The sequence below is a fragment of the Delphinus delphis genome, chromosome 8, assembly GCF_949987515.2.
Source record: "Delphinus delphis chromosome 8, mDelDel1.2, whole genome shotgun sequence".
NCBI lineage: Eukaryota > Metazoa > Chordata > Mammalia > Artiodactyla > Delphinidae > Delphinus > Delphinus delphis.
In genome coordinates this window covers 40,520,688-40,545,745 of record NC_082690.1, presented here as the reverse complement: position 1 = coordinate 40,545,745, position 25,058 = coordinate 40,520,688, and the positions used below count along the sequence as shown (strand labels likewise).

At 45.0% G+C, this 25,058-nt stretch overlaps 1 protein-coding gene and 1 non-coding gene across 2 annotated transcripts; both read left to right on the top strand.

Annotated features, from left to right (window-relative positions):
• Positions 1 to 7,075: 7,075 nt before the first annotated feature.
• Positions 7,076 to 7,182, top strand: LOC132430416 (U6 spliceosomal RNA). Its single transcript, XR_009520507.1, has one exon. It is a non-coding gene; the product is annotated as a U6 spliceosomal RNA (small nuclear RNA).
• Positions 7,183 to 10,922: 3,740 nt separating this feature from the next.
• Positions 10,923 to 15,436, top strand: FUT4 (fucosyltransferase 4). Its single transcript, XM_060018093.1, has one exon. It carries the CDS (start codon positions 11,571 to 11,573, stop codon positions 12,945 to 12,947), a length of 1,377 nt encoding a protein of 458 aa, XP_059874076.1. The 5' UTR covers positions 10,923 to 11,570; the 3' UTR covers positions 12,948 to 15,436.
• The last annotated feature ends 9,622 nt before the right edge of the window (positions 15,437 to 25,058 follow it).

The following is a 25,058-nucleotide window of genomic DNA, read 5'->3' as shown; positions in this document are numbered from 1 at the left end:
TATCAACAGGAGACTAGATAAATTGTAATATATTTATACAGTGGAAAGATACAAGAAAACAAAAAAGAATAAACCATATGAAACCAGTGACTCTCACAGTCATTATGATGACAAAAAGAAGCCAGGCACAAAAGAGAACATACTGGAGGAATCCATGTACAGATTTTGAAAAACAGGTAAAACTAACCTATAGAGACAGAAGTCAAAATAGTAGCTTCCGAAGAACCTGAAAAAGAATACATATATGTGTGTGTGTGTGTGTGTATATATATATATATATATATATATATATATATATATATATACATACATATATATACACATATCTGTATAACTGAATCACTTTGCTGTACAACTGAAACATTGTAAATCAACTATACTTCAATTTAAAAATAAATAAAATAAAACAATAAAAGTAACAAGACAATATGGGCAGATTTTAAAGAAAATATTGGGGTGGAGAAGTATGATTTTCTAAGTATGATATGAAAGTCAGAAACAATAAAAATGATAAATTTAACTATGAAAAATCGTGGTTTCGGGGCTTCCCTGGTGGCGCAGTGGTTGAGAGTCCGCCTGCCGATGCAGGGGACGCGGGTTCGTGCCCCGCTCCGGGAAGATCCCACATGCCGCGGAGCGGCTGGGCCCATGAGCCATGGCTGCTGAGCCTGCGCGTCCAGAGCCTGTGCTCCGCAACGGGAGAGGCCACAGCAGTGAAAGGCCCGCGTACCGCAAAAAAAAAAAAAAAAAAAAAAAAAAAAACTTAGTAGGAAAAATCGTGGTTTCCTTTGGGAACTATTGACTAGAAACAAGCATGAAGGATCCTGTTGTGTTTTACATCTTTATCTGGGTAGTTGTTACACAAGTAAGAGTCTGTGTGTGTTGCATGTAAAAAGCACTGAGCTGTGTGCTTAAGTTTTGTGTTCTACACGGGCCTCTCACTGTTGTGGCTTCTCCCGTTGCGGAGCACAGGCTCGGGACGCGCAGGCTCAACAGCCATGACTCACGCGCCCAGCCGCTCCGCGGGATGTGGGATCTTCCCGGACCGGGACACGAACCCGTGTCTCCTGCATCGGCAGGCGGACTCTCAAGCACTGCGCCACCAGGGAAGCCCAAGTTTTGTGTTCTTTATGTATATCTTCAAAACAAAACAGAGCATAGGAAAATTATCTCGGGAAAGAAAGGACTGCTTCTTGGAATGCTAAAAAGCAAAGAGATTAGGATTTCCCCTGCAGCTGGGATTGTGTTGAAACTCTAACTGGGCTTTCCATATTCTTATTTAATAGTATTACCTATTTCCTAAGAAATAATATTACAATATGTAAAGAGAAAATGAAAAAGAAAAATATACCCAAACTAATTATCCAGGGACATGGGGGTAGGGTGCAACGTCATTGGGCCTAAGATTTAGTTGTGTCCCAACAATGTAGATTTGGATTAGCTCCTAATCTCTCTCTTTCTCTCTCTCTCTGTCTCTGTTCCTCTCTCTCTTCTCCACCCCTCTTACTCCCTCTCATTTTCCTCTCTTCCTTCTCATCTTTCCTTCCTTCCTTCGTTCTTTTCTTTCTAACTGCCTGTCTGCCTTACTTTCTTCCTTCCCCAGCAGCCCTTTATTTCTTTATACTCTGGGGAGTTTCAAAAAAGATTTACGGGGCTTCCCTGGTGGCGCAGTGGTTGAGAGTCTACCTGCCGATGCAGGGGACACGGGTTCGTGACCCGGTCCGGGAAGATCCCACATGCTGCGGAGTGGCTGGGCCCGTGAGCCATGGCCGCTGAGCCTGCGCGTAAAAAGATTTACGGCTTCAGATTTTTTAACAATGAGATTTGTGGTCCTTCTATTGTAAGTGTGCCTAGATCATTAAGCTGTGTCTTTTCCCCCTGATCCTGATCTTTACTTCACTATATTCTTTCATTTAAATTCTAATTTAAAGTTTATCAAGTTTGATTCTGGTAGCCAATATTGAAAGGAAAACCTGGTAAGTTAAACAATTCATATTGTTCATAACATTTTAAAAAATTCCCCATGTTGAATATAGGTTGAATTATGTCTCCCCAAAATTCTTATATGGAAATCCTAACCCCTAGTACCTCAATAAAGTTGATTTTTAAGAACACTTAGATTGGGCTTCCCTGGTGGCGCAGTGGTTGAGAGTCCGCTTGGCGTTGCAGGGGACACGGGTTCGTGTCCCGGTCCGGGAGGATCCCACATGCCGCGGAGTGGCTGGGCCCGTGAGCCACGGCCGCTGAGCCTGCGCGTCCGGAGCCTGTGCTCCGCAAGGGGAGAGGACGCAACGGTGAGAGGCCCACGTACCCCCAAAGAAAAAAAAATCACTTAGATTAAAAAAGAAGTCATGGCTTCTTGGAGGAATGTCTGATTCCAGATCTGAGGCAGGAAATCTCCAGGATGAATTTGGAACATCTCGTACGGAAAACAGGGAAGTTTCCAAAATTAATAGGTCATATCCAAAGGACTTAGGAGCTACCACGAATCCTCTGGCCAAAGATGGGGAAATTTTAGCATAAAAAAATTGGCACTCACTGAATATATAAAAAGCCATGAGTTCATAAGGATATTTTTTAAATGAGAGAGAATAAGGCAAACAGCGACAACAAAAACAAACCCAGCTTCACTAAACACCAATCGAGATTGCAAAGGCATTAATTCTTACTTACAAAGGGAGCAACTGAAAAGAAAGAATTATCTATTATCCTACCTTTTCTGAACAATTTGGTAATTTAGGTACCAAATAGCCCTGGTAGATTAAGGGAAGTCCTCTTTACAGAATTTCAGTTAATAAGTGTGGAAAGAATGATAGATTAGTGAAGCTACCATTTTATAATCCCCAAAACATTAACTGACTCTGCTCATCAATGGGTGAAGCCATTGGACGAATGTGGTTTTTTCGTCTTTTTTAATTTATTTGTTTTTATTTTTGGCTGTGCTGGGTCTTTGTTGCTACGTGCGGGCTTTTCTGTAGTTGCGGCGTGCTGGCTTCTCATTGAGTTGGCTCGCAGGCTCTAGAGCACAGGCTCAGTAGTTGTGGCACATGGGCTTAGTTGCTCCACGGCATGTGGGATCTTCCCGGACCAGGGCTCAAACCTGTGTGTCCTGCATTGGCAGGTGTATTCTTAACCACTGCGCCACCAGGGAAGCCCTAGACAAATGTTGATGGGAGATTCCTCATTGGGAGAGAAGGCTGGGCACCACAAGAACCTGTGATCAATCTTAACATCACACAAGTGCAACAATTGGACACCAAGTGCCGCCTGGTGTGAAGTTACCTGTGGCTTGATTGGATTCAGGTTCAGCTCTTTTGGTAAGTAGACTTTGCAGGTGACATACTTAATCATGAAGGAATGAAAGATGATATATGGGATTTATTTGAAAACATAGAAATAAAAGAAAAATGGTTAGGTGGCACGTAAGTGGGCAATCTTAATAATCGCTGAACCTTGATAAAGGGAATTGGGGGTTCATCACCCTTTTCTTTCTACTTTTGTGTTTATAGTTTTTCATAATAAGTTGTTTGCAGGTATTTATTTTAGACATAAGGGAGCATTTGTTTATGGAAATAATAGAAAGACTGAGAAAGTTCCTTCCTCGGTCATCTGTTCAAAATCAGAACAAACACAAGAGACAGACACCTCTCCAGAACTGTTCAGCTCACAAAGGTGTTCATTTCTCTGAGAACTAGTATGCCCACTCCCTGCCCCAAACCACCTACTGACCACCACTGCTCTGGACCCAGTGCCAGACCATAGCTAATTTCACTAGAGGGACACCAGGCCCAAGGTAGTCCAGTCAGATTTTTGCTGCCAAAGACTTAAAACTGAGATTCAAAATCTGCTTGTCAGACTCTGCTGTTGGAGAACTATGGAGTTAGGGAGAACTATATTCTGCCCAGTGAACTGGAGAAACACAGAAAGCTGATAGGGGTGGCAGGGCGGAGGGAAAGAAGCAGATGTAGCATTCTGCCAGCTTTCTCTGCCCTGTAGTCCTCCTCCTGGGCTTTGTAAGAACCCCTTCTCACAAGATAGTAAATTTTGTTCAAGGGAGCTCTCTGTCACAGACTAGCCTTGGGTGCAGGACACCAAGGCCTTACCTACCAGTGAGTTGGTCAGATGAGAGCCTGGGAACCAGTGGACATGTAGGGCATCACTGGAGACTGTTCCTCGGTGGAGGGGCCTTTGGACTCATGGAAGGGTTAAGTCTCTCATCATTTAAGGAAATTTCTGCCTAATGACTCTTTAACTTAATTACATTAGCTTTTTTTCCTTACTATTTTTAATAAAACTCTTCAACTATTAAAAAAAAAAAAAGGTGGGTTTCTATGAGACCCACTTCTTACATGACGGTAAATTTTGTCCCCAACCCTACCCTTTTATTTTTTGGTCTAAAGCTGGGACTTCCCTGGCAGTCCAGTGGTTAAGACTCTGCACTTCCACTGCAGGGGGCACGGGTTTGATCCCTGGTCAGAGAACTAAGATACTGCATGCTGCACGGTGTGGCCAAAAAAAAAAAAACAGTCATCATAAATCTGTCTCTAGTAAGTCACTGTAACGGCAACAAAAAGAATCCTTAGTGGTACAACTGCCTTTAGTTTTATCTGGCTTAATTATAATACCTGCTTGGAGCACGTGTGTGGGCTAAATAGCTTCCTTCCGTTTCATAATTCCAGGTCTCTATAACTAAAGGGGTTAGAGTGGAAACTTTTGGGTGGAGAGACCCAGGTGTACACCCCACCCCTCAAAAAAACATTGCTTCGCTTTAACTTCAAAAACGTCTTTGATAATATGAACAAACCTTGCTTAACTATTTATAAATGGATATGAGAAAGTTGCAAAGATAGGTGTCTGAAAGACCTTTCCACTCTGATAATGACACTTGATCAGTTCAGAAGTGACAAATGACAAAATGACAAGGCAATCAAGGAAATGTTGCCTCAAGAAGCAAATAGGCAGGGTTACTAAAGGCCTAACACATCACAGCTTCTGAAGTCTACCTTTGGATTCTTCAGATCTGGAATTTCTCTAAAGCTATAATTTACGTGGGTGGGTTGAGTGTGATAGCTACATGTCCCACAAGGGAAGAAGTTTTTGTCTGTTTGTTCAAATATACCTCATGTGTCTGGCACATCCAATAAGTGTTACTACATGAAGTTACAGCCTTTGCAAGTTTTTAAGCCCAAACAAGGTCTGACCCTAATGGAGCCCTTCAAATGTCAATATAGAACGATTCTCAGTCCTGTATTTCCTGGAACACACTTGAAAAATAGCTCTGCAAGCTGATAACGACAAAGGAGTCGTCATAATAAATCCAAATAAAGAAACACTGCAGTATTTTACCTTTTAAAGGAACACAGCCAATCCTGGGGTCATCATATCAACATCTTCTAACAACAACCCCCAAAGTTCTTTCTCAAACTGTGGACAGGGAAATGGGCCCTTGAGAGTTTCAAGGGAACGAAAGAGGCACAGCAGATTTCCAGTGACGAACGGTGAGAATGTGTGAATGGTGGTCAGGCAGCATCTACGGCTTTTATTCACATTTAATTTCTCTTCTCTGACCTCAAGAGGGGCTGTTATTCCCCTCCTGTCTTAGATGATCCTGGAAATTAAGTCTTTGAACAGTGAGCTCACTCAAAGAAGTTCCCTTTTTTTGCAGAGTCCAGTGGTGCTTCCAGGATAGACGTGGTTCCTGCAGTGCCGTATGGAATTTGAGCTAACTCATTTGACTGAGGACCCAAGTAGACGTCAGGTGAGGTGCAGAGATAATGCTGGTGAACCTGAAGAGGATTTGGGGAGGCCAGTATGATACTTACCATTTTCACCCTACACTTGTGCTATATTATTTATCTTAGTCATTACTTTTTAGGCCAAAGTCTTTTGCATACTCTCCAGGAATGAAGAAAGTGAACTGTTTCATAAGTGCCTCATGAAAAGTAAAATTAACAGTGGTGTTCATTGATTCACTCATCTATCATTTATTTAACAAACACTTATTAAACACCTCGTATGTGCCAGGCATTGCACTGTGTGATATTAACATGTTTATTGCAATGTCAAAATAATTTTCTTTTGTGTAAGTCTTGTATTCCATAACTTCTACATGTGACTGCAAATAAACTCTATTTTAGGAAAGAGGAGTTTAACAAGAAGAATGCAGAAGTAAGCCCTATAAATATTTTAAATATGGTGCAAATATTTCTGACTTTAACCAGAATTTCACAATGTACCTTTTCCTGAACATCCAAAATTCTTGCACTACCTGTTCAGTCAAGTAAGAATACAGGAAGAACTTGAGTGCATACGAGTAAAACCCTAAAATAAACGTAATAAATTCTCATATTGACTATTCATAACAATATCTTTTAGGGGCAGTACATTTTTGCACTTAGATAAAAAGAAATGACCTTAAAAGCTGGTGTTAGTTTTCTTTTTCTATCAAGGAATGAATAGGGCAATGACCAATAACTTGTGGATTGTTGGGGAATTTATACAATTCCTAATACTTTTAAACTAACAATCATTCCATAATCATCTGCCCAGTTATACACAGTTAAAAACTTGTATCTGACGAAAGAAATAAGCCCATCTTTTTTTGCATACGGGTTAGCTTTTCCAGCTGCACCCGCTCACTGGCTGCTCCCCATTTCCCGGTAAGTACGTAATACTGGGAGGAACTTTGCCCTTTTATCTCTTCAAGAAAAACATTTGAAGTATACTTGGCAGGTCAATGTTCAGCCACAGAAATCTCAGCGAAAAACAGCCACCCATTTGAGGGTAGCCTGTTTCTTATGCACCTGCAGCTGACCGAGCTTGGTGCTCGTGGGCAGACTCAAGGCGGTCAGAACATGTTCTGAGGCATCCCTGGAAAACAGCAACTGTCTCTGGCGAGGAGCAGTAGGACAGGCTTAAAATGAATTCTTTCCCTGGGGAAGAACAAAGCAAGAGTTAGACTTCGAGGAACCACAGTTGGCCTGGTTCTTGCCCCCAGAGAATTTGGAACTGAATAGGCCATTCTTGGCCCCATTGTGCATGGAGCCCTCATCTATCTTGATTAAATGAGCCTTGAATGCTCGCTTTGGCAGCACAGATACTAAAATTGGAACGATACAGAGAAGATTAGCATGGTCCCTGAACAAGGAACACATGCAAATTCATGAAGTGTTCCGTATTTTTTAAAAAAAGAAAAAAAAATGAGCCTTGAATTTTGGAGCTCCCCTCTACACATCTTTAGCAAATTCAGGGGCCAAAAGCCCTTCTTGATACCTGACTTTGTCATCATGCTTGAGACTGAGATCCAGTTTTTCCTGTGTAATATTTTGTGGAAACTGGGAGGCCTTTAAATACACAAAAGAAACATTTGTTTATTATTACCAAATTAAAAAGAATCATAGAATGTTTAAAGTTCTAAATTGATTTAGAATTCATTTAGAATAATAATAATTCCTTGCACAAGGCTGGTAGACACGTTGTTTTGGCCTCTGTCCACCATCCCTTCCCTCTTCTTCAAGGAACAGCACTTCACTTTTTCCTTTGGGCAACTACCTTCACCCCACTATTAGTCCACGAGGTTTATATGGGACTGATTCTACCCCTTAGATCCAGAAGAGGGTGTAAAGAGAGTCCACATCCCCTGACCACAGTGATTGCTTTGAGAATGAGCACCCTGTCCAGGTTGGGCCAATGAGACCCACCCTAATTTTTTTTTTTTTTGCGGTACCCGGGCCTCTCACTGTTGTGGCCTCTCCCGTTGCGGAGCACAGGCTCCGGACGCGCAGGCTCAGCAGTCATGGCTCATGGGCCCAGCCGCTCCGCGGCATGTGAGATCCTCCTGGACCAGGGCACGAACCCGTGTCCCTTGCATCGGCAGGCAGACTCTCAACCACTGCACCACCAGGGAAGCCCCGAGACCCAGCCTAATCTGATGGAGTTTCCGAAGCTTGTCCCCGGGGTCCTGATTAGTACATGTGTAGCATTTTACACGGAAAGCTTAAGGAGCTTCTTAAGGTCACAGCAAGTCATTCATATTGTCAGCTTCTCCTGATACTGGCCCACTTTCTAGTTGGGGAACAGTGATACCAAAAGATCATTTCAATAATACATTAAGAGCATTCATTCATTCATTCAAGTCTTCATTGAGATGATGAATACTACTAGATGCCTGGTTCTGTGCAAGAGATGGAGTTTGACTGAAACAGCCATGATTGCTGCCCAGTGATGTTCTGAAAGATGTGTATATGGGCACACACAGGAGGGGCATGTAACCTACCCTGGATGTGTTCATATGGGTGTCCAGGAAGGCTTCCTGGAGAAAGAGACTGGCTTCCTAAGTACCTCTGCATCTATTCTCCTTTAATTTTAATTTAATCTCATCCTCACAGCTACTGTCTTAGTTCAGGCTTTTTTTGTTTCACATCTGAATTATAGCAAGAGCTTTCTAACTGGACTGGATACTTCTACTCTTATCCTGGTCCCTAATATCCAACTCATTCTTTAGTGATGACAGAATGATTTGTTTCTTAGCAACATTTTACTGACATATTATATACATACATAAAATTACATATGTAAGCCTACAGCTTGATGAATTTCCTCAACCAAGCACACCCATTAACCAGTGCCCACATCAATAAACATGGCCACCACACCAGAAGCCCATCTCACGTCCTCTTCTGTATACTCACCTCCTCCCACAAATGAGTTTTTAAAAATACTAATCTCAGGGCTTCCCTGGTGGCACAGTGGTTAAGAATCCGCCTGCCAATGCAGGGGACACAGGTTTGAGCCCTGGGCTGGGAAGATCCCACATGCCGCAGAGCAATTAAGCCCGTGTGCCACAACTACTGAGCCTGCGCTCTAGAAGCCGCAAGCCACAACTACTGAAGCCTGTGCAACTACAGCCCGTGCTCCGCAAGAAGCCACCGCAATGAGAAACCCGCGCACTGCAACGAAGGGTAGCCCCCGCTCACCACAACTAGAGAAAGCCCACGCACAGCAACGAAGACCCAACGCAGCCAAAACTAAAATAAATAAAATAAATAAATTTTAAAAAGAATACTAATCTCATTATATTGCTCCCTTGCTTTGTTACAGCCTTTCAAGGACTCTCCACAGGCTTCAGGATAAAACCCTATCTCCTTAGCCAAACTAAACTCTTGTAATTCCTAACCTACTATCCTGGTTCTCACTGCCTGGCCTTTGCATATGCTGCTTCTTCTGTTTAGACTAATGTCTCAGCCCTCTTCCTCCCCCATTTTAATCATTCCTAATTATTTCAGGAACCACCTTCTCAAAACCTTCCAAGATCCCTTCCTCTCCATAGATTCTGAAAGGTAGAAATAGTGTTTTTCATCCCAGTTTCCCAGTTGGCTAAATGAGTAAATGAGAACACCTGGCTTTATTACTTTCCCTTAAAGCCTTTCCTCCTCTTGCCTCCTCCCCTCCATCCCTTTTAAGCAAGAACAAACCATTGCCCGGTGAATAAATGCATATAGTTTGTAGGTAAGTCATGACTTTTTCACTGATCCAGCCACAACCTTCTGCTTGGTATCCCCTCGCATACACCAAGATATGACTGAAGTAGGGACAGTTTGTGGTCCTGCACCCTACCAAGATAAGTGGACACAATGGAAATTGATATTCATGAGATCTGAGCCGTTCTGCCAGTATAAAGTTGCTTTAATTGGAATATCTGAAGGATCTAAGGGAAAACTGGGAGTGGGGGGAGGATACAAGCAAGTAGGCTAACATTTACCAAATGCCAAACACAATGTTAGGCTCTATCTATGATGTCTTATTTAACTGAAGTTGGGGAGGAATGGGCATAAAGGTATAGATTTTTGAATTGCATAAAAAGAAAAGCCAATATGTCCTTTCCTTCCTTTGGTTGAATAAAGTTATTCATGCATTTATAGCTTTTTCTTTCTAATTAAAAATAAGAGTGGAGAATCACTGAAATTTCTAATTTCAAAGACAATTTGCTTAACTAGCTTGAAAAATGATTCTATAAAAACATTGTAAAAGTTTTTGGTGTGTAGGAGAAATTATCACTAGGTTGATGGGTACAGCCAGAGCACCTAGCGCTGTCCATTCAGCTCCCAAATTGTCACTGTGGGTGGGCAGGTAATGCCACTTGAAACTACCTAAATGAAACCATTTTTATAGAAGCTTTTACAATCTGTACTTGGTTTTCAATGAAAAAGTTCTGCACAATAAATCCAAATGGCATAACATCAAAAACACCTGACAGGATGGCTCCATTCCCAGCAAGTCTACTTATTCCCTAACATCTTGTAACTTACATGGCACTGGGCTGGGGCACCACCAATGCACTGCTGTGATCTAGAAATTCTCTCAAAACTGCCTCCTCTCCTTAGGTCAGCAGCCCACCATGCCCTATTTAGAACTTTGCTGAATAAAAGTTAAATTACATAAATGAAGGCCAAAATCCAGAAATTCAAATTCAAGCCATCAGGGAAAAAAAACTCCTTAAGTCAAGGTAGAGGTAGATGCCTCAGTTGCTTCATTGATAAACCTGAAGAGGCCACTGTGATACTTACCCTTTATACCCTAAACTTGGATGCTATAATATTTATCTTAGTCATCGTTTTATAGTTCAGAGTGTTTTGCTGGATCTTCATGAGTGCAGATATTACGCTGTTTCTTAAGTGCTTAGTAAAATTAATGGTGTTGTTCATTCATTCATCCCACTGAATAGGCAGGAAATTCATAGCTCTGGTACAAAGAAAGCTATGAGCCAGCAGGCAGAAGCGTTCATTCAGTGGGGGAGCGAAGAAAAAGAACGTGTTTTCATTGCTCAGAAAATTTTCGATTCTTCTCTTTCCTCTTTTGGGGCTGTAGGCAAAGCGAATGTTCTCCTGACAGTAGGGTTTCCTTGAAAACTTGGTTTCACAAAATGCACCACCTTTGTGGGCCGCGCCGCGGGAGCTGACTGCACTACCTGCCTGCGTCGGCGGCAGGTCACGAGGTCAAGGTCGGCTTCGCGTAGGCTGCGCCTCTTTCAGCACGTTTCCTTGGCCTCGCGGGCTCCCTCCCTCCGGCAGGCGTCGCTGGCCATTGATGGGGCGAGAGGAAGGAAGCGGATCTTCGATCCCGCCCGGAGGCTCGGCACCCCTGGGCCGCCTTCCTCCCGTGCCCGCCTGCGCTCGCGCCGCCGCGGCTTCTGGAGGGTCTCGCGCCACCTGCCGGCGCCCAGGGATGGACCGGGCCCTCACTCTGGAAGGCAAGGATCTGGGCGGCCGCGATTGAGGGCTCGGGCGCAGCTGGGAGGGAATCCCCGGCGGGCGAGAGCACCAGCGCCAGGCCAAGGCGTGGGGTACGCGGAGAGGTCCGGGATCACGGCGACGGCATCCGGAGTCGCGGGCGGGGCGCTGCCGGGGAGTCCGGGAACCCTGGAGGGGCCGGGGAGTGGGCGGAGGTGCCGCAGGAGGCGTCCAGGGCTTGGCCGGGCTGGTCTGGTCGGGCGCGCAGTTGAGGGGAGGGACGGGGCTGCGCCGGGCTGGGCCGCCGCGTCTGCTTCCCTCGCCCTGGGCCCTCGCCGGGCGATGAGTGTTGAGGAAGAGAGGAAGACCTGCGGGCCTTTAGATACTGGGACCGCCCTTTCCCGCTCCAGGTCGGGCGGCGAGCAGCAACGAAGGCTGGACCCTCAGTGGCAGCATGAGAGCGGTCGCCGCCGCTCCGGGCTTGCGGCCGCGCGGCAGGCGGTGGCGGCTCTGCCGGCGCTCGCCATGAGCGCGCGGTGGGGCGGGCGGCGCACTCCGCGTGGAGGCCTGAGGCTGTCCGAGGCCCATCTGGCGCTGATGGCCGCCAGCCTGGTGTGCAGCGCCGTGGTCGTCTATGTTTGCTGGAAGCAGCTGCCGCCCCTGCCCTGGGCCTCCTCCGTCCCGCCGCGGCGGGTGAGCGTGCTGCTGTGGTGGGAGCCCTTCGGGGGCCGGCACAGAGCCAAAAGGCCGCACCCCGATTGCCGGTTGCGCTTCAACATCAGCGGCTGCCTCCTGCTCACTGATCGCGCGGACTACGGGGAGGCCCAGGCGGTGCTTTTCCACCACAGAGACCTGGTGAGGGGACCCCAGGACTGGCCCCCGCCCTGGGGCGTCTACGTGAGCCCGGCGGAGGAGCAGCAGGTGCTGATGGACGACGAGGAGGAAGCCGCGGAGGCCTTAGCCCTGGCTGCCTCGGGCCCCAGGCCCCCCGGCCAGCGCTGGGTGTGGATGAACTTCGAGTCGCCCACCCACTCCCCGGGGCTGCAGAGCCTGGCAGGTAACCTCTTCAACTGGACGCTCTCCTACCGGGCCGACTCGGACATCTTCGTGCCTTACGGCTACCTCTACCCCAGGACCCATCCCAGCGAGCAGCCGCCGGGTCTGGTCCCGCCGCTGGCCCGGAAACAAGGGCTGGTGGCCTGGGTGGTGAGCAACTGGGACGAGCGCCAGGCGCGGGTCCGCTACTACCGCCAGCTGAGCCAGTACGTGACCGTAGACGTCTTCGGCAAGGGTGGGCCCGGGCAGCCGCTGCCCGATGTCGGGCTCCTGCACACAGTGGCCCGCTACAAGTTCTACCTGGCCTTCGAGAACTCGCAGCACCTGGATTACATCACGGAGAAGCTGTGGCGTAACGCCTTCCTGGCTGGGGCGGTGCCGGTGGTGCTGGGCCCAGACCGTGCCAATTACGAGCGCTTCATGCCCCGCCGTGCCTTCATCCACGTGGACGACTTCCCTGATGCCTCCTCCCTGGCGGCCCACCTGCAATTCCTCGATCGAAACCCAGCTGCCTACCGCGGATACTTCAGCTGGCGTCGGAGCTATGCCGTGCACGTCACCTCCTTCTGGGACGAGCCTTGGTGCCGGGCCTGCCAGGCTGTGCAGATGGCTGGGGACCAGCCCAAGAGCGTCCCTAACTTGGCTGGCTGGTTTCAGCGGTGAAGCCACCCTCCCCTGGCTGTAACCCAGGGAGGCCAAGTCGTCGGCTTTTGGATCCTCCGGATCCTCCGCTGTGCATCTCCTTAACTGCCGGATCATGGGACTGTATTTTCCAAACACCCATTTTTAATCTATTCCCATAGATTAAAGTTGACTTACCAAGTAATATTATTCAGCACAAAGACTGGGTGGGAAGGGTCCTGGGTGCTCATGGTTTTTGGACAACTAGCAGTTGGGCTTCCTCTGCTGTCCAAGGGCATCTGAGCTCTGGGGTGAAGATGGGGGCCTTCCTCCCCTTGTAACCAGTGCAGAGGTGAAGAAACAGCTTACCTACAAGAAACAATTGTCAGTGGCTCTGAATTTCCTCATGTGCCACAGGCCATATTTGTGGCCTGTGCTGAGTCCAAATCTCACACAGTGCTCCTCCACTCACGTGACTGGGCCGAATGCGGCAAACCCCTGGTTTCAGAAAGAGCCTTGTTGCAGGATAGAGAAAGGACTGTGGCCACAGGTGGGTCTTTCTCTTTGTGCCTGGATTTCTCAAAGCGTCATCTCCTAAGAAAGGTGAGGAGGGTGGTCCAAGAATCCACTGACTTCCTTAACAAGTGCTGTTGTTTGTTCCCTTGCTTTATGAATGGAAACAAGATGCTGGATTGTCCTTGGAGAAGAGTTAGGATGAATATTTGGTGTACCTCACTTTACACAAATGTATTCTTGAAAAGCCGCTTTTAAATCAAATTCACTGTTTTAGAAGAGCGCAATATTTAATGGAACCCTATGGAGAATCCCTTTATAATGTGAATAATCATCTGCTAACTGATTTTTTCTGTGTCTATGTTTTTCTATAACCTGGATCTTTTAAAAAGCATATTAAAATTACAGATGTGAAAATAAAGCAGAAGCAACCTTCTTCTCCCTTCCTCCCAGAAAACCAGCCTGTGTTTACAAACAGAAGAGAAGGAAGCCACAGTGTCACTTTCCACAAAATTATTTATTTTGTGTCTTTACTGGAGCTGAAATTTAAAACTGGAAAGTCAGTCCTCCATGGGGTCCTGGCATTACCTGTCTGCAGAACAATGAAAGGGATTGCACTGTATTATGGAATCATGCAAAAGGAAGAAAGTTTCCTGTCTGTTAATAGCGGTTTTTGATTCTGTCTGTTTTAAGTTAAATGTTTAGTTGCTAGGGAATAGAACTTAATCAGTGCCTGCAGTAAAAACTTTATCTTTTGTTACAGAAATCTGCAGTTCTCCCTGGGGCCACCAGGTTCCCCTCCTGGTCTGCCCAGTAGTACAGTGGGTACATCCTCACATTTCTAGTGCCCTTGAGACTGTGCTGTGGGACCAACTTTGAAAATATATGCATTGACTTTAAAAGTTGTTGAATGAACAGCATATTAGGTGTCACCATGTACCTGCACCACGGGAAAAACAAAAATGTGTAAGGCTAGGTTCCTCTCTTTAAGGCTCTTATAATCTACCACTGTCAAAAAGTAAATAGTGGACTTTGATAAATCAATTGGCAGAACTTATTTGTTTAAAGTAACGTTCTTTTTTTAAAAATTTAATTTATTTTTGGCTGCATTGGGTCCTTGTTGCTGTGCGCAGTCTTTCTCTAGTTGCGGCAAGCGGGGACTACTCTTTTTTTGTTTGTTTGTTTGTTTTAATTTATTTTATTTTATTTTTGGCTGTGTTGCGTCTTCATTGCAGTGCGCGGGCTTCTCATTGCGGTGACTTCTCATTGTGGAGCATGGGCTTTAGGCGCCCAGGCTTCAGTAGTTGCAGCACACGGGCTCAGTAGTTGTGGCACGTGGGCTCTAGAGCACAGGCTCAGTAGCTGTGGTGCACGGGCTTAGTTGCGCTGCGGCGTGTGGGATCTTCCTGGACCAGGGCTCGAACCCATGTCCCCTGCATTGATAGCCACCAGGGAAGCCCCAGGCTACTCTTTGTTGAGGTGCGTGGGCTTCTCAATGTGGTGGCTTCTCTTGTTGCGGAGCACGGGCTCTAGGCGCGTGGGCTTCAGTAGTTGTGGCACACGGGTTCAGTAGTTGTGGCTCGCGGGCTCTAGATTGCAGGCTCAGTAGTTATGGTGCACGGGCTTAGTTGCTCCGCGCGTGTCCCCTGAATTGGCAGGCGGATTCTTAACCACTGCGCTACCAGGGAAGCCCCATTTTTTTTTTTTTTTTTGTGGTACGCGGGCCTTTCACTGCTGTGGCCTCTCCCGTTGCGGAGTACAGGCTCCGGACGCGCAGGCTCAGCGGCCATGGCTCACGGGCCCAGCCGCTCCACAGCATGTGGGATCTTCCCGGACCGGGGCACGAACCCGTGTCCCCTGCATCGACAGGCGGACTCTCAACCACTGCGCCACCAGGGAAGCCCAAATATGTTGACTGGGCATTAATCCAGTGGGATTTTTTGGGGTTTTTTCCTTTTTTTTGTTTGATTGACGTATAGTTGACTTACAGTGTTGTGTTAGTTTCAGGTGTACAGCAAAGTGATTCAGTTAATATATATATTATATATGTAGTATATATATAATATATATTCTATATAGCATATATATTATAGATAATATATCTTCTTTTTCGGATTCTTTTCCACTATAGGTTATTACAAGATATTGAATATAGTTCCCTGTGCTATACAGTGGATCCTTGTTGTTTATCTGTTTTATACATAGTATTGTGTATCTGTTAATCCCAAACTCCTAATTTGGGGGGGAGGGATAAATTAGGAGTAAAGTGACATTCTTAATAATACCATAAATCAATTATTAGAAAGCCAGTTGATTTAAAGCCTGAAATAATGGGGTTTTTTTCTCCTTGATTTATTATAATAAGCACCCTCAGTGACTGTTGTGGGTAAGGTCCAAGATTAATTAGGTTTATACAGAATTCTGCTGTAAACAGTAATTTTGCATTTGATTAGTACAATTAGCTGAATCATAAAGTAACTTTTATCTCTATGCATTTGTTCGAAGCACTTACTAACGTCTAGGTGCTTCAATTCTCCCTTTTCCTTAAAAGGAGAAATTGAAATCCCTGGATAAAATGTTCTCATTAAAATATTATAGTATGGGCAGAATTATCAAATTATCAATAATTTGATAATTATCAAATTATATCAAAATAGACCCCCAATAAAGAAGGAAAGATTCTGTTCTTAAAATAAGTATTTATGAATTATTGGTCAGTGGTCTTGGTGTTATTGGGAATCTACGTGGGACAGTGGGGGATAGTTTGAAGGTAATCTGCCTTAACTCTGAATTCCAGCCATGTGACCTTGGGCAAATTAGTAATAACCCTGAGTCTCAACTTTCTTAACTGTAAAATGGGGCAAGGAATGACTTCACAGCTCCTTACAAGCTGTTCAGGAAATAAAGTAATAAGGTGCCTAACACATAGTGGTGACTCAATTGGTGACAGAGAGAGAGGTTTATTTCCCTTCTTGCAGTGGTTTCAGGGTGCCTCCTTATCCATTTATAGGGGTTGTAGAATTAAATCTCAGGGTATGTTACAGAATATATCTGAAATAAAAAGGAAGTGGCCTTCCTTTTTATTCATGTATTTCAAATGAATCCCTAAAGCTCAGCCATACTATTTCAAGAGTCATTACTGCCATTTAGGTTGAGCTAGAATTTGCAGACTAGGAAGAAGCACTGTGCTTTCTGTGAATTTTTTTTTAAAAATTATTTTTGTTCTGGTTAATTTATATTGTTAAATAAGTATTATTTTACTAATGCTCTCCTTGATATTAACTCTATTTAAAACTAACCATGTTATTTATTGAATACTTAGCATGAGGAAGGTATAATTGCAGTTTTATGTGCAAATTTGGGGTAAGGAACAAACGATATATTTTTAGGCTAATTTCATCAAACAGCCAGAGAAATGTGGCAATTGCTCATTTTATATGATTTCATTTTTCAAGTCATTCTAAATTGAGCAGGTTACAATTTCACATACTCTAATATAAAAATACATAGGGATGCATCACATGTGTTTCAAAATGGCTTTCATAAACTTTTCTTTCAAATGTATTGCAAATTTAATTTAATATTTTTAGTGCTCGATGACTTTAATTACACGAGTACGCCTGAAATATTTGCATCAAGAAGACAGTCTGACTTGCTTTCAGTATTCACAGGTCCTTTCCAGTTTCCAAACCCTTCCTCAGCAGTAATTTAGAGGAGACAGGGTAGCTTCATGGAAAGAGCTCGCAATTTGGAGTCAAAACCTGGGTGTGTGGTTTTGCCACTTTCTGCCCCTGTGGCCCTGATTAGGCGAGTTACTTAAATTAGCGTCCTTCTTTATAATGCATGAATGCCCCTGCAAAACAAGGATTAAATGTGTTTGCCAGGGTGCTTTGTACATTGTAAAGTGCTATACAGTTACAGGATGCTCCAAATTTTCAAAGCTCTAGAGCAGGGATCAGCACACTTTCTGTAAAGGGCCAGAGAGTAGATATTTCAGGCATTGCCGGCCATACAGTCTCTGCTGCCACTACTCACCTCTGCTGTTGGTAGTACAAAAAGCAGCCACTGACAATCTGTAAACAGAGGCGGTGCCGGGATTTGGCCTGTGGGCTATAGTTTGTTAACTCTGCTCTAGACTTTTAGAGATAGGAATTTGAGAACCTACCTGCTGGGGTTTTCTTTTACGAATTGGAATTAGAGAATTTTGGCAGTTACTAGACCAGCTTTGCAACGTTTCCTAGTTGTCTCATCTCGGGTAAATTATTTAAGCTTTCTGCGTATTGAAATTCTCATCTCTAATTGAAGGTAATCATATATAATTTATGGAGGTGTTGGGAGAATTAGAAAAGACACTTAAAGTACTCAGGACAACGTCGGGCACACAGGAAGCACCTGGAAGATGTTAGCTGTGATGATCACCAGTCCATTTTACAGAAGAGGGACCTGGTTAAGGACTTACCTAAGGTTACAGTAATAGTGGCAGAACCAGCCGTGCTTGTGCAAGTCACAACTCCTTTGAGCCTCTGCCACTTGAACTGCAAAAGGAGGGGGTTGGACAACATCTTCTCTTGGGACCTTCTAGTTCCATTGCCCTCATTCTACTAACTGGCACCGTAGGGCTTAAAGAACTAATTTACCTCCCTAAGTGCCTTCCTTACAGTCTGGAAATGACTTACTACACAGCATCAGTAAACTGGTGGAAAATCCAGGCACCAGAGAGGGAGACTCTGATGTAGCATTAGTAAAATATATATCTATTTATATATAATATGTAATTATTATATTTTATATATGTGTGTATATATGATATATATCTTTTTTTAATAACATGCCTTAAATATCAGGGAAGGGAGCCCAGCCCTTGGTAATTAGTATGGTGAATAATTGCAACGAACACAGTTCAAGTCATTCTTGGATATGTTTCAGGGACTTTTATGCTGCACATTCTTATAACAAATCAAGTATTTATGTACCCATGTTCAGATTATTTTGACAAAATGATTAAAGATGGAAAATGACTCCTTGTTTATAATGTATATTTCCCAGTCACTAATGTATTCAACAATGATACATGGGATGTTTCTTGGTCAAGGGGTTTCTGTAAGTTCTTTGGTTCTAGAATGGTGACTGAGTGTGATGGCTTTGCCTTTTCTGAATTACACAAGGTCTCGTTCAACTCGTCCTCTGCTCTTTCTCGCCTGGCTTCTTCCCTTTAACCTAGTGACTCATCTCCAAGGGTATAAGTAGTGTACCCTTTTCTCTCATTCCAGTTGACTTCACTGAGTGCTCTGATGCCCTCTGTACTGTCTCTAGCTCCTGTGAGCTAAATTAAATAATGCCATTTTTAAGAGAGGTAGAATAATGGGAATTCCCTGGCGGTCCAGTGGTAAGGACTCCTTGCTTTCACTGCTGAGAGCCCAGGTTCGATCCCTGGTCGGGGAACTAATATCTCACAAGCTGCACGGCACGGCCAAAAAATAAAAAAAATTAAAGAGGTGAATAAAGACTAGGAATGTGATGGTGGGCAGAGGCATCTTTCTTCTTAACAGCTTATGCTCAAATTATTAAAAGGGGAAAATATGAACTTGGAAAAACACTATTTACTTTCCCTTCTCCAATAGATGCACACTGATGTGCTCATTTAAGTATAGAGTTTGAAAAATGATGATAGCCAGCTGAGGGTAGAAGCAGGTGTGACAAGAAAAGAGGACTCAATAATGAAAGAGTTAAAAATGCGTTATAAAGCAGAATGGGTGGTGAATATATGTGGGGAGTGAAGAGGAAAAAGGAAAGACATTGGGGTAAATGAGTAAGAAGTGCTTGAAGAGACAGTGAGAAGATTCGATGGAAAAAGAGGAGAGGAAAGATGAGGGTGAAATGACAAAGAAGTACGATAAAGGAGGAACGTGTGCCCGGAGAATGAGAGAAGAGAGTAAAATCTACCATTCGAAGCCACTTTCCTCAAAAGAAACCTTTGTTCCAACTTGAAATGCAGCATCTGTTGGCAAGTGGGGAGTGAAATGACAAGGAGTCAGGAACTTAACAAGGAATAAAGTGACATTTCAGCAGAAATATAAAACTGGCCCGTGATTGGTTACAACAGATTCTTCTGATTGCTTCTTTTTCATCTTGGAAAAATCACTTTCATTGCAGTTTTTTTTTTGTTTTTTGGGTTTTTTTTTCTTTATATTTCCAGTCAGCATACTTGGACTGTCCTCAATATCTACTTTTAGAGAAATTTATTATTTTTTAAGATAGCCGTAATCAATTGACTCCTTTGAAGAAGGGTCGTTGGGAAATCTGGAGGGGATTCAGAACATCTGATACCTTATTAGTGTCATGGGGAACCCTACTATAAAACTATTTCAAGTAAGTTGTAAAGAATTGGATTTTTTGAGATTGTCAAATGAATGTTTCTGAAAATTACTGAAGCTTCCCTAAATATACTAAAAAATGATGCCCTGTCAGGTCGAGTGCTAAAATCTTAATCTGAATTATTTTGCAAAGAGGGGGAAATGGACTATTCAGCAACATTTTACATACATTTCTTGGGTGTCTTCTCTGCAGGCACTATGCTAGGACTTGGGGATGTAAATAAAACTAAGGCAAGGACTCTGCACTCAAAAAGTGTATGTTCTACTGGGAGAAACACATTTTGACAAACAATTCTAACACGTAAGTGCTGTCATAAGAAAGACGTCACAGAAAGACGTATTAGATCATGTGCAGAATCACAGAATTTAAGGGGACAGAAAGCAAACTCTCAGTAGTAGCCTCAGAGGGGTCGGAGGAGCACATGTCAGGAATGAACTTCCTCCATCACAGGCTAAGTCTTCGTAATGTTCTTTATGAAGAATACAAGTGCGACAGCCTCTAGTCTCAACATTTATCTACCTGATTATTTTCACTAACACTACAGTTAAAACTAAATGCCATTATTAAGCATCACCTTCAAAATGACTAATCTCTAAAGGGATTTTGCTCTCCTAGCAACTAGGCACACCTACCCTGACCCTATGATTTTCTCCTTCTTATAATGTCAGATAAACATTTTAGAAATCTCTGTTTCACTTCCTGAAACTTATTCTGAAATACAATGAAGCACAACCATCTTACTGATCAAACAGAAACACCTTCTGATAAAAATGAGTCTCATCTAAGGACTTATCAAGCCTCCCTTTTTTTTTTGCGGTACGCGGGCCTCTCCCTGCTATGGCCTCTCCCATTGCGGAGCACAGGCTCCGGACGCGCAGGCTCAGCGCCCATGGCTCATGGGCCCAGCCGCTCCGCTGTATGTGGGATTTTCCCGGACCGGGGCACCAACCCGTGTCCCCTGCATCGGCAGGCGGACTCTCGACCACTGCGCCACCAGGGAAGCCCAAAGCCTCCTTCTTTGGGAGGTATACATTTGTGGTTTTAAACAAGGATTCTTTGCTAGAAATTGTAGTTCACCAATATGTGTTATTTATTAAGCTCTTACTGTGTGCGGGATGCTGTACATATTTTTTTTCTATTTTTTAAGTCTTTACATTAAAGGCATTGTGGTAGTCAGTCCCTAAGATGAATCTAAGATTCACCCCTAAGATGACGCCCATTGGCTCCTCCTCCTGGTGTCCACACCCTTGTATAATTATCTCCTTTTGGGTTTGGTCTGGATTTAGTGACTCATTTCTAAAGAGAAGAATATGGCAGAAGTGAAAGACTGACACTTCAGAGATTAGGAGATAAAAAGCCTGGTTTTCCATTCCAGGGCCCTTTCCTGCTTTCTAGCTTGCTTGCTCTGACCTGCTGTGAGCTACCCTGGGGCAGGAAACAGAGGGAAGCCCTCTGGCCAACCCAGTGAGGAATGAAACCAGCAGTCCAACAGCTCAAGAGGAACCGAGTCTGGCCTCCCAGACACGTGAGACTCCAGATGAGACTCCGGTCCTGGCTGATATCGTAACCGCAACCTCCTGAGAGACCCTGAGTCAGAGGCCGCAAGGTGAGGCAGGCCCAGATTCCTGACCCACAGGATCTATGAGGTAATAAATGTTTGTTGTTTTAGGGTTTGTTTGGGGGTATTAGATAACTAATGCAGGTATTACCCCCATTTTAGAGGTAAGAAAACTGAGAAACAGGTCAGGCATGTACAATACTGCAGCTAGTACCTGAGCCAGGATTCTAATACATGTCCATTTAATTTCAAATCTTTTGTTATAGTACTCTTTCATTAAGTCCAACTTTTGCAGTAACTGTGATGTGTGCCCCTCTGTCCCAATTTACATAAGTTTTGCCAATCTTCCGCTGCTTTTATGGGTAATCTTCTCAACTACTCTGAATCTGCATTTTCTCATCTGTAAAATGTGGGGGCACATATGTAGCGCTGGCTTACCAGGAAGCTTGCTGGGACTTCAGTGTCTGGACATTTGGAAAGAAGCAGGAGCTAGAACTGCAGAGGGCTTAGACCAGGTCAACGGACTCACTAGAGGCAATGCCTTTGGGTGGTTGCCAGCATCTCTTACCATGGTATTGACAAGAGCCTGGAGACCTCATGGTGAGGGCCAGTATCAACTTAATAGCAGTTGTGATCTTATGGATTGAGTACAAGAGTCTCCAGGTGGACATGACTTGGGGCCAGATGGGTAGCAGCAGCCTTGCTGTTTCAGGTGGTCAGTCCATGAGGTTTAAAGCAGGATCACAGCAATGGGCTAGGCGTGCAGAAATGGGGTCCAGTCCCTAGGTGGATAAGGTTGGCAAAAGCTAGAGAAGATTCTAAGTCTTCTGAGTAGGGCTGGGGAAGGAGACTAGAAAACATAACTGCTCTTCTTTTTTGTTTCAAAAAAGAAACAAAACAAAACAAAATGTTTTTGTTTCAAAATCTTTCCAGTATCCTTGAGGCCTTACATGATCTAGGCAGGTCTGACACGATCAGACCTCACGTCAATTCCTCTCTGCTCTGGCCACACCAGCCTCCTCACTCTTCCTTGAACACACAGGCAGACTCCTGCCTAGTGTATTTGCACTGGTGGCTTTTCTTGTCTGGAAAGAACTTCCCCCAGATATCTTCTTAGACGATTCTCATGTCCTGCAAATCTTTTCTCAAAGGTCACCTTCTCAATGAGGCCCGCATTGACCACACCAGTAAAATAGGCATCTACCCTCCCCCTCACGTGTATACTCGGAATCACTTTCCTCAAAGCTCTAACCAACCTCTAACATAAACACTTCCCTCATTTACTATGCTTATAGTATAGTCTCCCTCTTACCAACAGAACATATGCTCCACAGGGCCAGCAATGTTTGCTTGTTTTTAGCTCACCGAGGTTTCCTAGATGTAAAAATACTGTGTCATATATCTGACACACAACGGATATCAGTTGAGTGAATGATCAGTATAGAGCACCTCCCTATTCTAGAGACAGTATCTTTATTAATGGAACCTCAGGCCAAATGCTGTTGCGTGGCAGCTGCAGCACAGCAGCCACTCACACTGACATCAGTGCCACCTGTACTTTCCTCACGAGCACTGCCTTCCCTTCCCTCCACCAAGCTCCCCCTCTCACACCAACCCTCCTGCATACTACAGCACACAATTCAGTTTCTCTCTTCAGAAACGATGAGCCTAGGCTTGTAGCTCCCATTTTCTAAGCAACTGTGAGTTGAATTAGACTCTATAAATCCATGAGTTTGCATTGGAGCCAGCACTCCGATTATGAGAGCTAAGGGCAGAGAGAGGGGGCAGGTTGCAGAGAAGCTAGAAACCCAACAGGAATTTAATTAAGATGGGAAACTACCAGATCCCTCTTCTCTGCTCATTCCAGGATCTGGTTCTTTAAAAAAATATTGGTAAAGTATGGGAAGAATAATCCAAGAAACACCCCTAGAAAAAGGGCAAGAGCTGGATGAGTCGGAAAATTCATCTCAATACCACAGAGACTCCTGCGTGCAGGGGCTTCCCTGAGACTTGTGGGGACGATGACAGGCAAAATGACTCCTGCTACTGTCAGAAAGAGGGGACACGCCGAGGAGAATGAGACCAGAACTCTAAACACGAAAAAGAACAGGCATAATCCAAAAGAACACCACAGAGGCGAAACATAAACACACAGAAGATGGGAGCTGAGGGCCGGACCCAGGCCTGAACCTAGGCTGACCCGGCTACATAAAGCCCTCACTGCCCATGGTCCTAGAAACAGGACGGGAACAAGGTGATGTCTAAGTCCTTGTGATCACAGGTGCTGGTGGGACAAGGCTCTACCAAAGGGACAAGGACAAAGGAGAAGAGAAGATGACCCAGCTGAGGAGTGACCACACCCAAGCCCAGGATGCACTGAGCACTGGTGCACTGAGCCCTGATGCACGCCCCGTCCACGCTCGCTCTTCAGTCTTCCCCATCCCACCCCGGCCCCCAACAGCAAACACGTGCATGCTGGAAGGTTCTCAGTGCTTCCGTTTACTTCCCGCCTCAAACTTTAGGAATCTTCTCCTTTATTTATTTATTTATGTTTTTTGCGGTACGCGGGCCTCTCACTGTTGTGGCCTCTCCCGTTGTGGAGCACAGGCTTCGGACGCGCAGGCTCAGCGGCCATAGCTCACGGGTCCAGCCGCTCCGCGGCATGTGGGATCTTCCCAGACCGGGGCACCAACCCGTGTCCCCTGCATCGGTAGGCGGACTCTCAACCACTGTGCCACCGGGGAAGCCCCTCTTCTCCTTTATTAACCCATCAACCCCACAAGACACAAATTAGAAACGAGAAATTCATATCCGGTTTTTTATTTTCCATAAGGAAGTAAAACATTATTAGTACAACGTGGGGTCAAGTCAGGGATGGAGATGGCCCAGCGCTGCCTCTGATGGAACAGGAAAGCTGACTAGGGAAGAGAACACAGGTCATGTGGAGAGGGGGTCCTGGTGGGCAGGGGTGGACCAGTGTCCCAACCTCCTCACGTGATGCTAATAGGAACACAGACACATTCAGATACCACCTGCGAGAAAAGAGGTCAGGGGACCTTGATGTCACATGGCAAGAGAGTGAACAAATTTTGCATCACTAGTCTCACACAGAGGCAGCTGTCTCACACCGCAGAAGAAAACAACCGCGAACAAATTCAGGCCAGTCACTAACTGTTGACATTCTCAACAGTCCACGCGTGCTCAGAATGTCCCACTCAAAGAATCTCCATAACCCTGTTATGTCCCCTCTGCTCCAACCCCTCCCTCACTCCAGGCCCCCAGGGTCTCACCTTTAGGATCTGTGAAAGACACATCAGAGCACTGATCATTTTCACTGACTGGGGTAGAGCAAAAACAGGATGTGGCCAAAGCCCAGAGATGTGACTAAGGGAGAAATTATGGGCTGGGTGAGGTCCCGGCCATGGGCTTCTGCCTACACCCTCCCACGGTTCTCAGGGATCAACCCCCATCCCCACCCAAACTTAGTGCAGCCTGAGCAGAGCTCCCTCCTTTTTTTGGCTGTGGGAAGAAAACATCACGTGAGAGGCCAGGGAGAAGACTGGACCATGAGATCCTAGACAAACCCCCTAGTCCTGGACTACAGAGAAGTTCCTAGAACTGTGACTGAAGACTCAGGGCAGGATGGGGAAACATGAAGAAAGGGGATGTAGAAGAATTGGACCAAATGCCCTCCTGGACATCTGTCC